The sequence below is a fragment of the Arachis ipaensis genome, chromosome B05, assembly GCF_000816755.2.
Source record: "Arachis ipaensis cultivar K30076 chromosome B05, Araip1.1, whole genome shotgun sequence".
Lineage (NCBI taxonomy): Eukaryota > Viridiplantae > Streptophyta > Magnoliopsida > Fabales > Fabaceae > Arachis > Arachis ipaensis.
The window spans coordinates 144,579,581-144,594,093 of record NC_029789.2 but is presented as its reverse complement, the minus strand read 5'-3'; the positions used below and the strand labels follow the sequence as shown (position 1 = coordinate 144,594,093).

Below are 14,513 nucleotides of genomic sequence, written 5' to 3'. Positions count from 1 at the left end.
AAAAATTTCAGGGAGAATTTCTGTACTTTGTATGTGTACCGTAGTGTGACCCTAGACTTTTTGCTAGATTTATGTTACCCTATCTGCTAGTACCCAGCAAAAGGGAAATTAGTAATTATAAGGGGGACACATTTTATAATGATTTCGTCGCTCAAATTATGTAACGGAAATACATATTGCCAAATTATTCTTCCTAAATCGGCAAAAAAAAAAGATACCACTTTAAAATGGATTCAGTCGGTATATAAATTTCTATACTAGACATGTAAATAAAATAACTTGAGAGTCAACAGTTCGTTACACGTGAGAGTTCAATTAGTTACTCTGTGCTATTTAAGCAATGCAGTTCAAACAGTTATTGAACAATACAATTACAATCTGAAGCTCACTCTCAAATCCTCTCTTCTCTCACCTCATCTCAAATCCCTCTTTTCCTCATCCTCTCCAACTGAGGCCTGGTATCATTTCATTCGCTTACAGTTATACCATCAACCCACAACCCACTCAAGTTCTAGTTCTTGTTTTTGTTCATCACATCATTCTATTTCTCTCAATCAGTGATCCAACCCAATCTAAAATCAAGTAAATAATCTCTTTATTATTACTTAATATTTTATTTTGGCTACAAACATGTACCATTTTATATACAAAAATGTTTCACATATGTATGATAAGTTCGTTCGAAATTGAAGTCCTGTGGTTTTGGTGCCCACATGTTTTTCTCTTTGCCATTGGTTTTCCTTAGCTATGTACACACTACAAAATCATTGCAAAATTATAATAGCATCTTTGAATATGGCAACGAAGAAAATCCGATATAGTTGTGTTTAGTTTGACAATTTACGGTGTTTGTATACAAAGGATGCTAGTTCGCTGGGTTCCACCGTCTGAAGGGGCTATCAAACTCAACGTCGATGGAAGTTCAAGAGGAAATCCAGGAAGAGCCGGATGTGGTGGCTTGCTTAGAGATCAAGATGGCAACTGCATTACCGGATTCGTCAGTCATATTGGTTTCGCCGGCAGCATTGCAGCGGAACTGGTAGCTATTCGCCATGGTTTGTGGTTGGCGTGGCAGTTTGGGTACAGAAAGGTGGAATGTGAAAGTGATTGCATGGTGGCTCTCGAGATTATTCATGACAATGCCTGAGACTTCCCGGAATTCGCAGATATTGTAGAAGAAATTCTTCAGTTCATGCTTCTTGAGTGGGATGTCACTATCTACCATGTCATGAGAGAAGCAAATTCGTGTGCTGATTTTCTGGCAAAAATAGGTTCTTGTTCGAGTTCTGCATTTTCTCTTCTGAATAGGCCTCCGCCGGAACTCACTCACCTTCTTCTTGCCGACTCCAAGGGTGTTCTTTATTCTAGAGCTTAGTTGTATGAGGTTTTAAAAATTGTTGAGTTTTTTTTCATTATTCCTTAAATTATGCATGGTTGATGTACTCTTTTTCCTCTATTGGATTTTTTCCCAAGCTCCATGGGTTTTGTCCATAGGGGTTTTTTAAGGAGGCATAACCTACATAAGCCGAGTATCCATATAGTCGATACCAATCTTGGTGGAACAATGTACTATTCAGAACTATGTAACATATTCAATTTCAATGAAATTACAAAATTTCTGGAGAAATTATTCAATTCTATATTAACTGTTAATAATTGTCAATTATGTTCATCAGTGCTAATGTAATATTTATCAAACTATAGATATATAAATACATAGATCATATATTTGCTTTAAATAAGTCATAGCTAGATTCTCCAATTCAATTCATTTTGCGGCAGTTATCTCTAATTTGACCCTTGGAACCTTCTTTGATATCAAGCAAGCTCATTTTGACCATGGCTTGTTGCAAATCCAAGAAGAACAAGGCTTGGTTCTGTGCATAAGAGTTGACAAAATTCCTAGCTCTTGGACTAGTGAACGATGTTTGATCACAAATTGTCGAAATCATCCCTTGTTTCATCGAAGGGCTGCTCAGCATTGTCACCGGCACTGCATGTTCTGGACAGTGTCTTTGCAAATTCTGAGTTCAAATTTGGATCTACTTTTGTTAGCCTGTTCTTGAAAGAAGAACACCTACCTACTCCTATTGTGTGAGCCCCTGAAGATTCAAAACCACAAAACATTATTAAAAATGTTTCCTTGTTGCATAATCTCTATCAACTATTCTATTTGAAAATTATATGCATTTCTAGTTTAATATATAGATATTCTGTAACAGAAGGAATGACATAGTGAAAGCTAGTAATTATTAATTTAGAAGCTATTCATCAAGAAGCATGTATATATAGATAGAAATAGAAGCATAGGGACATATATGTATATTAATTACCAGAGAGAGCCACCATCTCTTGTGCTGAAAAGCCATGTTGGCCAAACATCTTGATGAGATCAGAAGCATTGAAGTTGGGAGATGGCAGATTAATGGTATCCTCAATTTTGGACCTTGTTCCATCTTTTCTTCCCTTTGGTATGTCATAAACTGGCCCCCCTGCCTGCTCATTGTGCCATTCATAATATATATTAGTATAAAATTAATGGTAAATAGAAAAATATATAAGTAGGTTGATCTTACAAAGAAAACTGCATCCCTAGCAGCTAAAGCAAGAATATCAGCACATGAAACTACTTCAGGGCATTGTCTTTCAAGCTCTTCTTTGATGTCATCAATGATTTCATAGCCTCTCAAACTCAAATTTGCTGGTGAATTCTTTTCTGCTTTGTTACCCTTTGTGGAATCAATCAAAATTGATCCATCACATCCCTAGTAGCAGATCACACAACCATACATATATGTTAGAATATTTATAATCTGCAATATATGTTGAATTTTATGGCAGAAAAATGGATACAACATGCATGACATCTTTTTAGTGAGTTACTTATTTACTATACCAATTGAAATTTTATATTAATATTGAGCTATATTTCTAATTTTTATAACAAATTTGATATTTATTCCAAAAACATTTATAATTACCAAGTCAATAATGTTATTCTTCAACATTAAAAAAATGAAGAATTATAAATATTTTTAAAATAAAACACACATTAAATATGTTTTAAGAACATGCAAGTATTTTTCTCTAACTTATTATATTACTCACAGAAACTCCAAAACAAAATCTTCGAACATGATACTGACACCCTATGACCGTAATAACAAACTCAACTAAGTAATTTCGCCAAACAACAACATGATCATTATTAATTACCACAAACTTAATTGAAATAGAAATGAAATTAAGAACCTGAATGAAACAATCATGGAAGTACATTCTGAGAAGAGGAGCAGCAAGTGAAGGATCATCTTCCAATGCCCTATTGATAATGTCCTTAACAACAGATTCAACAAAAGGGCAACTAAACAAATAGTAATTCATGTTCAAACCATCTGCTCCAATTCTGAAACCACTCACAATAATTCCCATCACACCAAACAGTCACCAAATTAGTCATCACTATCTTCAAACACTTCAATGGCCTTTTGTACACCATATTAATCAATGATACACAATACTATATATATATGTGTGTGTGTGTGTGTGTAGCACTAAATTAAAGAACACACTTTACTTAGTGGGAAAAAGCTGGCAGAACAATACATTCATTGTAGAGTGAGGAAACTGCAATATGTATATGTGCTATATATAATGATTGAAAATATACAAAATAAGCACAAAATTAGATTAAGGTGAGATTGAAAGGATAAAAAGTAAATAAAAAAAAATTAAATATCTGGATAGTGGTTTATCGTTTACTTTTGTTTTCTAAATTTCTTGAACCCTACGTAATCATATTGGTCAATATGAATGCTATATATGTATGTGTATATATATGGATGCATGGTGATTTTTTTTTTAAAAATAGATAAAGTTAATATTAGTTAATACAAAAAATTTAAAATGAATTAAAAAAATATTTTTTAAAAGTTAAAAAAGGGAGAAATGTATAATTATAAAATAGAAGAAAAAAGAATGTCATTTTAACATATCGAAAGAGAGGGAGTGAAATTTTCTCTTGTAATTATTGTTATTGTGTGAGTTAGTATAGTGGTTCATACGCGTCTAAGTTACATGCGGGAGAGGTCTTTTATTCCGTGTAATGTATATGTTATGAGCAGCATGCAACTCTCACTGTATTCAATTTTTATCAAATGAAATGAAATAATATGTTGAATTTATGCTTAGTTATATAATCAGATTTGTTCCATTCAAGTGTATATGTAAAGGTAGGATTGTAACTATTCATAACTTTGAATTAGAATCTAGTTTATATATAATATATGAGTAAGGATCAAATAACGTAATTTATTCAAGATATATACATGATAATTAACATAATATATTTATTCAAATAAAATATAAATAAACAAGAATTTTTTATTACATGCTTATTAATGTCTATTTCCATAAAAATTTGGTATAAATATTATTCACCATATATTATTATGATTCAAGGGTTAGATAGATCCTCATAAGTTTATGGTATAATTTTTTGGTATTTTTTTAAGGTGTTTAAATTGCGATGGAAATAAAAGAAAAATGAACTGATTAATATTAATTCCAATACAAAGCAAATATATATAAAATGGAAAAGGATAAATAGGTTTTTGACCTTTTGTCTTGCGGATATTTTCGTCTCTAACCATTAAAAGATATTTTTAAATTTCTGAGCTTCACAAAACTTGGACGGATCAGTTCCTCCGTCCAAATGCATCTGTCAGACCCAATAGAAAAGTCTGACGTGACTACTTTAATGCTTGTCACGTGTACGTGTGGATCACGGGTACGCGTCACCTGACAGACTTTCTTCTCACGCAGGATAAAAGATCAAGAATTTATTTGTCTTTTTCTCTAAAAAAAATTATGAATAACTAGTATAAGAAAACAATAAATTTAATTACAATGTGTATAATAAAAAAAAAATTAAAATCAGATGATAATTAAATTAATTTGAAACAAAAAAAAAATAATTAAATAAAAGGAAGAGAAGTGGCTAAAACCAGGAAGAGGGAGAGAAGGTTTATTCATTATTCTGAATAAAACCAAACGAAGCAGGCTTGGACGTCGAATGAGAAAAAGAAATTTAGGGAAAAAAGGCAGGTTATTTTTTATCCCATTAAATTGGTAAATTTGTTTTATTTTTTATAAAATTTTAGTATGTTATTTTTAGTCTAAAAATGAATATTAAAATATAACTTGTTAGTTGTATTATTTTTTTTTGCTGATTTGAGATACCCACTTTATAAATAATTTATGTTGATTCTATCAATTTTGATAATGTATCTTGTTGATTGTTGAGATGTCCTAGTGCTACTAGAATGACTGATTGTGTACTCATTATTTTGATAGTGGAAGATTTTACTGGACTAGGTCTCGTGGGTTTTTTGTCCTTTTTTTAGGAATTTTTTCACGTTAAAATTTTAGTGTCTGATTATTTAATTTCTACCATTATATTTTCTACTTGGAGTATCTTTAGTATTATCTATTTAATCGCACAGGTTGTGGGAAAATTATTTTTGGTGCTTTCGCTTTAGACATGTTCTTGTTTGAATTTTTGTTGAGTTTTCCCAACAAAGTGGTATCTAGAGCTTTGGTTGTTTATTGCTGTGCTGATTAAATGGAGGAAAATACTCATGGGCCAAATATGGTCAAATTGAATTCTCAAAATTACTTGATTTAGAAGACCTTCATAGAAGATATGTTGTATAGCAAGGACTTGTATAATCCTGTGGAGGGGGATAAATCAAAAGGTACAAAATCCGATGCTGAATGGAAGAAGCTGAATCGGAAGGCAATTGCTTTGATTAAGCAATGGCTTGATCTTAGCGTATATTCATATGTTGACACCGAAACGAATGCTGAGAAGTTGTGGAATAAATTGAAGGAGTTATATGAGAGAAAGAATGTGCAAAACAAAGCATTCTGGATTAGAAAGCTTGTCAATATGAAATATATTGAAGGTAAATTAATGTTGAAGCACTTGAGCACTTTTCAAGAAACGGTGAACCAACTGACAAATAATGAAATCACTTTGAATGACGAGTTGCAAGTCTTGTTGTTGTTGAGCTCTTTGCCTGATAGTTGGAAAGTTTTGGTTGTGACACTAACTCACTTAGCTCCAAAAGAAAAGTTGACGTTAGCAATGGTTAAAGAGAGCATGTTGAATGAAGAAGCATGGTTTGACTAATGCCTCCTCCCAGTCAGAAGCACTTTTTCAGAGTCACGGGGAAGAAGACAAAGTAGAAAACCTCACAGTTCTGACAAGTCAGAGTCAAACCAAGTCAAGAGAAAAATACAAGCCAAGAAAGGAGTTCATTTGTCACCATTGTGGCAAGTCGGGGCATATCAAGAGGTATTGTAGGTTCTTGAAATGAGAACAATCAAGGAGAAGAAACAAAGACAAAGGTAAAGATAGTGATAAAGAAACTGCTGCTATTGTTTATGAAGATGTTCTTATCACATATGATAAAAATTATGTGAATCTTGTCTGTGATGATTCCACTTGGATTATGGATTCTGGTGCCTCATGTCATGTCACTCTGAGGTGTGAACTTTTCACTTCCTATACTACTGGAAATTTTGACAAGATTAAATTGGGAGATAAAGGAGTATGTGATATCATTGGTATGGGTGATATGTGACTTGAAACCAACATGGAATGCAAGTTACAGTTGAAGAATGTTAGGCATGCGCCAGATATGTGGTTCAATCTTATTTCAGTCAAGGCATTGGATCAAGAGGGTTATTGCACTTCCTTTGGTGGTGAAAAATGCAAGATTACTAAAGGAGCTCTCATTGTTGCTAAAGAAGACAATAGTCTCACTACTCTCTACCAGTTGCAAGCAAAGTTGTGCAAAGAAGAGGTGAATGTAGCTAATGATTCCTCTTCTGATTTGTGGCATATAAGGCTTGGTCACTGGAGTGAGAAAGGACTAAGCGTCTTAGCCAAGAAGCACTCACTTTCCGTGAAAGGTACAACTTTAAATACTCGTACTCATTGTTTTGTTGGAAAGCATGCTAGAGTATCATTTTATAGTTCTGGACCTCATAGGAGATCACATGTTCTAGATTTAGTTCACACTAATGTTTGCACCATGAATGTTAAGACACTAGGTGGTGCATCATACTTTGTTATTTTTATTGATAATTATTTTCGAAAAATGTGGGCTTTTGTTTTGAAATCTAAAGACCAGGTGCTCGATACCTTCAAACACTTTCATGCAAGTGTTGAAAGAGAAATAGGAAGGAAATTGAAATGTGTTCGAACAGATAATGGTGGTGAATACAGGGGTCCGTTTGAAGAGTATTGTAAAGGACATGGGATTAAACTTGAGAAAATAGTTCGTAAGACTTCTCAATATAATGGAGTTGCAGAGAGAATGAATTGCACTATCAATGATAGAGTTAGGTGTATGCTCTCTCATGCAAAGTTGCCTAAATCCTTTTGGGGTGAAGCAATGAGGACTTCGGTAGATTTGATCAACCTTTCTCCTTCAGTTCCACTAAATGTATGGTGATGTTCCAGAGAAAGTTTAGAGAGAGAAAGATGTCTCCTATAGTCACTTGCGAGTGTTCGGCTGTAAGACTTTTGTTCACATTCCAAGAGATGAAAGGTCCAAGCTTGATGGAAATTCAAAGTAGTGTATCTTCATGAATTATGGTCACGAAGACTTTAGTTACAGATTATAGGATCCAGTGAGTAAGAAAATAATTAGAAGTTGAGAAATAATTTTTTTTGAAGACCAAACTATTGAAGATCTTGAGAAGACAGATAAGCCAACAATAACTGTTAGACGTTTTGCTGATGATGAACCTGGTCCTTGATGAGGGAGATGTACAAGTTGATAATGATGGTGATGATTTGCATGATGAACTTACACCTCAACCTGAGGTGCCAGATGTTGAATTTCCACCTGAACCACCAGTTGAGGCTGAATTGAGAAGATCTACTAGAGAGCGTCATCCTTCTCAGAAATACTCTCCTCATGAGTATGTGATGAACACTGAGATTGGAAAACCAGAGAGCTACCAGGAAGCTACGTCTGATGAGCACAAGGAAGATTGGTTGAAGGCCATGCAAGAAGAAATGAAATTCTTGCATGAGAATCATACGTTTGAATTGGTGATGCTACCGAAGGGTAAGAGAGCATTCAAGAAGAAATGGGTGTTCAAATTGAAAGCGGATGAAAATGTCTCACGGCCAATGTACAAAGCTCGATTGGTTGTGAAAGGCTTTGAGCAAAAGAAAGGTATTAATTTTGAGAAAAATTTTTCTCCAGTTATGAAGATGTCCTCTATTCAAGTTGTGTTTGGATTGGCAGCTAGTTTGAATTTAGAGGTTGAGCAGCTTGATGCGAAGACTGCATTCCTTCACGGTGACATAGATAAAGAAATTTATATGAAACAACTAGAGGGTTTCGAGGTTAAAGGAAAGGACAATCTTGTATGCAAGTTGAAAAAGAGCTTATATGGGCTGACGCAAGCGCCAAGGCAGTGGTACACAAAGTTTGATTCCTTCATGGAAGGTCATGGGTATAGTAAGACTTCTTCTGATCATTGTGTATATGTTAAGAAATTCTCTGATGGTGATTTTATAATTCTCTTGCTTTATGTTGATGGCATGTTGATTGTTGGTCATGACACTAAGTAGTTGAAAGTCTTAAAAAAGATTTGAACAAATCTTTTGCTATGAAGGATTTGGGTCCTGCAAAGAAAATCCTTGACATGAGTATCACTCGTGGCAGGAAGAATGAAAAACTGTGGTTGTCACAGCAGAAGTATATTGAGAAGGTTTTAGAGAGGTTTAGCATGAGTAATTTCATACCTGTTAGTACTCCACTTGCTAGTCATTTCAAACTGAGTTCATGACAATGTCCTACAAGTGAGAAAGAGAAAGCAGAAATGAAGAAAATTCCATATACATCTGCAGTTGGCAGTTTGATGTATGATATGGTTTGCACCAGGCCAGATATTGCTCATGCTGTTGGAGTTTTTAGTCGGTTTCTCTCTAATCCTGGCAAGGAACACGGCAAGCAATGAAGTGGATTTTCAAATACCTTATGGTACTTCCAGAGTTTGTTTATGATTTGGAAATGGCCAACCTATGTTGGATGGTTACATAGATGCGGATATGGCTGGGGATCTTGATTCAAGAAAGTCTATTTCTGGTTATATGATGACTTTTGCAGGGAAAGCTGTGTCATGACAATCTCGACTTCAGAAATGTGTTGCTTTGTCTACTACAGATGCAGAATACATTGCTGTTGTTAAAACTTCTAAGGAACTCTTGTGGATGAAGAAATTTCTACAAGAGTTAGGCATCAATCAAGAGAAGTTTGTGTTATTTTGTGACAGTCAGAGTGCTATCCATCTTAGCAAGAATCCGATGTTTCATTCCAGATCAAAGCACATAGAGGTGAGGTATCATTGGATATGTCAAGCGCTTGAGATGAAGTCATATGCATTTGAGGAGTCCATACCGATGATAATGGTTCAAATATGATGACTAAGAGTTTACTTGCAGTGAAATTTGATTCCTACAAAGAGAAGGCGGACTTGTTGGACAGCCTATCCCCACTTAAGTTGATGAGGGGAGATTTGTTAGTGGGCCCACAAATTAAAAAAAATAATTCAATAAAAGGAAAAGAGCTAAAGGCACGAAGAGAGAGAGAGAGAAAGTTTATTCATTTTGAATAAAACTAAACAAAGCAGGGGCTTCGACGTCAAAGGAGAAGAAGAAATTTGGGGGAAAAGGGCATGCCATTTTTTATATGATTAAATCGATAAACTTGCTCCATTTCTATAAAATTTTAGTATGTTATTCCTAGTGTACAGATGAACATTAGGATATAACTTGTTAGTTATATTGCCTTCTCTTTTAGTTGGTTTTGGTGCCCACATGTTTTTCTCTTTGCCATTGGTTTTCCTTAGCTATGTACATACTACAGAATCATTGCAAAATTATAATAGCATCTTTGAATATGGCAACGAAGATCATCAGATATAGTTGCGTTTAGTTTGACAATTTACGGTGTTTGTATACAAAGGATGCTAGTTCGCTGGGTTCCACCGTCTGAAGGGGCTATCAAACTCAACGTGGATGGAAGTTCAAGAGGAAATCCAGGAAGAGCCGGATGTGGTGGCTTGCTTAGAGATCAAGATGGCAACTGCATTACCGGATTCGTCAGTCATATTGGTTTCGCCGGCAGCATTGCAGCGGAACTGGTAGCTATTCGCCATGGTTTGTGGTTGGCGTGGCAGTTTGGGTACAGAAAGGTGGAATGTGAAAGTGATTGCATGGTGGCTCTCGAGATTATTCATGACAATGCCTGAGACTTCCCGGAATTCGCAGATATTGTAGAAGAAATTCTTCAGTTCATGCTTCTTGAGTGGGATGTCACTATCTACCATGTCATGAGAGAAGCAAATTCGTGTGCTGATTTTCTGGCAAAAATAGGTTCTTGTTCGAGTTCTGCATTTTCTCTTCTGAATAGGCCTCCGCCGGAACTCACTCACCTTCTTCTTGCCGACTCCAAGGGTGTTCTTTATTCTAGAGCTTAGTTGTATGAGGTTTTAAAAATTGTTGAGTTTTTTTTCATTATTCCTTAAATTATGCATGGTTGATGTACTCTTTTTCCTCTATTGGATTTTTTTCCCAAGCTCCAGGGGTTTGGTCCATAGGGGTTTTTTAAGGAGGCATAACCTACATAGGCCGAGTATCCATATAGTCGATACCAATCTTGGTGGAACAATGTATTATTTAGAAGTATGTAACATATTCAATTTCAATGAAATTACAAAATTTCTGGAGAAATTATTGAATTCTATATTAACTGTTAATAATTGTCAATTATGTTCATCAATGCTAATGTAATATTTATCAAACCATAGATATATAAATACATATATCATATATATTAATTTTAAATAAGGCATAGCTAGATCCTCCAATTCAATTTATTCTGCGGCAGTTGTCTCTAACTTGACCCTTGGAACCTTCTTTGATATCAAGCAAGGTCATTTTGATCATGGCTTGTTGGAAATCCAAGAAGAACAAGGCTTGGTTCTGTGCATAAGAGTTGACAAAGTTCCTAGTTTTTGGACTAGTGAACAATGTTTGATCAGATGTGAGAACCCCATTGCTGGAAACCAAAGCGTCGAAGTACAAGTTGTCGAAATCATTCCTTGTTTCATCAAAGGGCTGCTCAGCATTGTCACCATCACTGCATGTTCTGGACAGTGTCTTTGCAAATTCTGAGTTCAAATTTGGATCCACTTTTGTTAGCCTGTTCTTGAAAGAAGAACACCTAGCTACTCCTATTGTATGAGCCCCTGAAAATTCAAAACCACAAAACATTATTAAAAATGCTTCCTTGTTGCATGATCTCTATCAACTATTCTATTGAAAGTTATAAGCATTTATAGTTTGATATATAGATATTCTGTAACAGAAGGAATGACATAGTGAAAGCTAGTAATTATGAATTTAGAAGCCTTTGTCAAAAAGTTTCACTTAATTATGATATTCATTATTCATCAACAAGCATGTAGAGGTATAAATAGAAGCATAGGGACATATATGTATATAATTACCAGAGAGAGCCACCATCTCTTGTGCTGAAAAGCCATGTTGGCCAAACATCTTGATGAGATCAGAAGCATTGAAGTTGGGAGATGGCAGATTAATGGTATCCTCAATTTTGGACCTTGTTCCATCTTTTCTTCCCTTTGGTATGTCATAAACTGGCCCCCGTGCCTGCTCATGAATTGTGCCATTCATAATATATATTAGTATAAAATTAATGGTAAGTAGAAAAATATATAAGTAGGTTGATCTTACAAAGAAAACTGCATCTCTAGCAGCTAAAGCAAGAATATCAGCACATGAAACTACTCCAGGGCATTGTCTTTCAAGCTCTTCTTTGATGTCATCTATAATTTCATAGCCTCTCAAACTCAAATTTGCTGGTGAATCCTTTTCTGCTTTGTTACCCTTTGTGGAATCAATCAAAATTGATCCATCACATCCCTAGTAGCAGATCACACAACCACACGTATATGTTAGAATATTTATAATCTGCAATATATGTTCAATTTTATGGCAGAAAAATGGATACAACATGCATGACATTTTTTTAGTGAGTTACTTATTATCTATACCAATTAATAAGAATGACACTTTTTTTATGCATTATTCCAATTCATACATAGATACCCTATCCACTTTAAAGTGTGTAAATTTAGCTTTATGTATATAACTACATCTACTCTTATCAGTTATCACTACTTTTTTTATTTCTGCACTCTGTCTTTCATTGTTTTAGAACATTCAAGTTCTTGTTCACTCATTCCATTCAATTCTCAAAGAAAATCAAAACATGTTAGTATATTAAGTTTCTCAATTAAAATGATAACATATGTTCGATTTTTTTTTTTAAATATATAATTTATTGATCACTTACACTCACAAAAAAAGAAGCATGTTTGTTTTGCAGTAAAAAACCCCTCAAAAAACAATGATTTATATTAATAGGGCAATATTTCTAATTTTTATAACAAATTTGATATTTATTCCAAAAACATTTATAATTACCAAGTCAATAACGTTATTCTTCAACATTAAAAAAATGACAAATTATAAATATTTTTAAAATAAAACGCACATAAAATATGTTTTAAGAACGTGCAAGTATTTCTCTTTAACTTAATATATTACTCACAGAAACTCCAAAACAAAATCCCCGAACATGATACTGAGACCCTAACAACAAACTCAACTAAGTAATTTCGCCATACAACAACATGATGGTGATTATTAATTACCACAAAATTAAAATGGAAATGAAATTAAGAACCTGAATGAAACAATCATGGAAGTGCATTCTAAGAAGAGGAGCAGCAAGTGAAGGATCATCTTCCAATGCCCTATTGACAATGTCCTTAACAACAGATTCAACAAAAGGGCAACTAAACAAATAGTAATTCATGTTCAAACCATCTGCTCCAATTCTGAAACCACTCACTATAATTCCCATCACAACAAACACTGTCACCAAATTAGCCATCACTATCTTCAAACACTTCAATGGCCTTTTGTACACCATATTAATCAATGATACAACACAACTACTATATATATAAATATATATATATATGTGTGTGTAGCACTAAATTAAAGAACACACTTTACTTAGTGGGAAAAAGCTGGCAGAACAATACATTCATTGTAGAGTGGGGAAACTGCAATATGTATATGTGCTATATATATAATGATTGAAAATATATAAAGTAAGCACACAATTAGATCAAGATGAGATTGAAAAGGATAAAAAGTAAATAAAAACAATAAATATCTGGATAGTGGTTTATCGTTTACTTTTGTTTTCTAAATTTCTTGAATCCTACGTAATCACATTGGTCAATATGAATGCTATATATGTATGTGTATATGGATGCATGGTGATTGCATGTAAGTTGACACGTAATAAGGGTGTTCACCATTCCATCACTTTTTTTTTTTGTCAAAGATAGGAGACTCAAACCCGCAACCTCTTAATTGAGTATGGAGAGACTATGCCATTTGAGCTATTACTCATTGGCTTCACCATTCCATCACTTGAATCTACCTTGTATGTATAATTTTATTGAGTTTAATTTTGATGTAAGTAAATAATTTTATAATTATTTAATTATAATAAAAGTTATTTTGAAAATTAGTTATTTCGTTATAATTTTTTGAAATTACATATCTAATATAAGAGGTCGCATTCAATACAAACGTATAAGTTTATCAAAATTTTTAGAATCATGCTGATCAGTCAGAAACTAAGGTAGCCTTTGGTAGAGAGACAGAGACTGAAAGACTGATACTGAGGGACAGAGACTTAGAGACAGAGACTGAAATAAATCTCAGTATTCTGTTTGGTGCAAAGTGGGAGACAGAAATTGAAATAAGAATGAAGCTCTAATTTAATTTGTACAAAGGATAAAATTGGAATTAATTAATTGAAATGAAGGTATTTTAGGTATAAAATGTTATTAAAGTTTCAGTCTCCTGTGTCCCTACTTTTTGGAGGTACTGAAATACTGAAATTTTGGGAACAGAGACAGAAATTTTAGTATCAGTCTCTGAGCCAACAAACATAATATTGAGTCTCAGTCTCCCAGTCTCTGTCCTAATATCTCAAAACAAACGCTACCTAAAATTTCATAAAATAAGTAAAATTGTTGAAATTCAGAAAATAATTGTAAATTATTTTTACAGTAGAAAAAGTGAAATTGTGGAACACTAATTAAGGGTTGACAACCAAATTAATTTAATCAATTAATAGGGTTTAATCAAGTAGTACTTTGACTATGAAACCTCCATAATACAGTGCAAATTGACTTGCATATTATTTGGAATTGGATGAACTGTAAGAAAGTGGGAAGTGGGGTGGTTGTGCGTATATATATATACAGAGAGAGAGAGAGAGAGCATTATAGCTGGCTGCCATTTATAGAGAGTA

General features: G+C 33.8%; 1 protein-coding gene and 1 pseudogene across 1 annotated transcript; both read right to left on the bottom strand.

Moving 5' to 3' along the window:
- Positions 1,524 to 3,514, bottom strand: LOC107644672 (annotated as a pseudogene).
- LOC107644671 (peroxidase 47) lies at positions 10,856 to 13,223 on the bottom strand. The gene is made up of 4 exons (XM_016348591.2): positions 12,861 to 13,223; positions 11,846 to 12,034; positions 11,599 to 11,761; positions 10,856 to 11,337 (listed from the first exon to the last, which is right to left on the bottom strand). Exons 1-4 carry the CDS (start codon positions 13,107 to 13,109, stop codon positions 10,958 to 10,960), a joined length of 981 nt encoding a protein of 326 aa, XP_016204077.1. The 5' UTR covers positions 13,110 to 13,223; the 3' UTR covers positions 10,856 to 10,957.

What these genes read in the sequence shown, in the direction of transcription:
- LOC107644671 (XM_016348591.2), bottom strand. Translation starts at nt 13,109, where the DNA reads ATGGTGTACAAAAGGCCATTGAAGTGTTTGAAGATAGTGATGGCTAAT. An exon ending in CTAGAGATGCAGTTTTCTTT is followed by an intron (nt 11,762 to 11,845) that starts GTAAGATCAACC and finishes ATTCATGAGCAG; the next exon opens with GCACGGGGGCCAGTTTATGA. An exon ending in AGAGATGGTGGCTCTCTCTG is followed by an intron (nt 11,338 to 11,598) that starts GTAATTATATAC and finishes TTGAATTTTCAG; the next exon opens with GGGCTCATACAATAGGAGTA.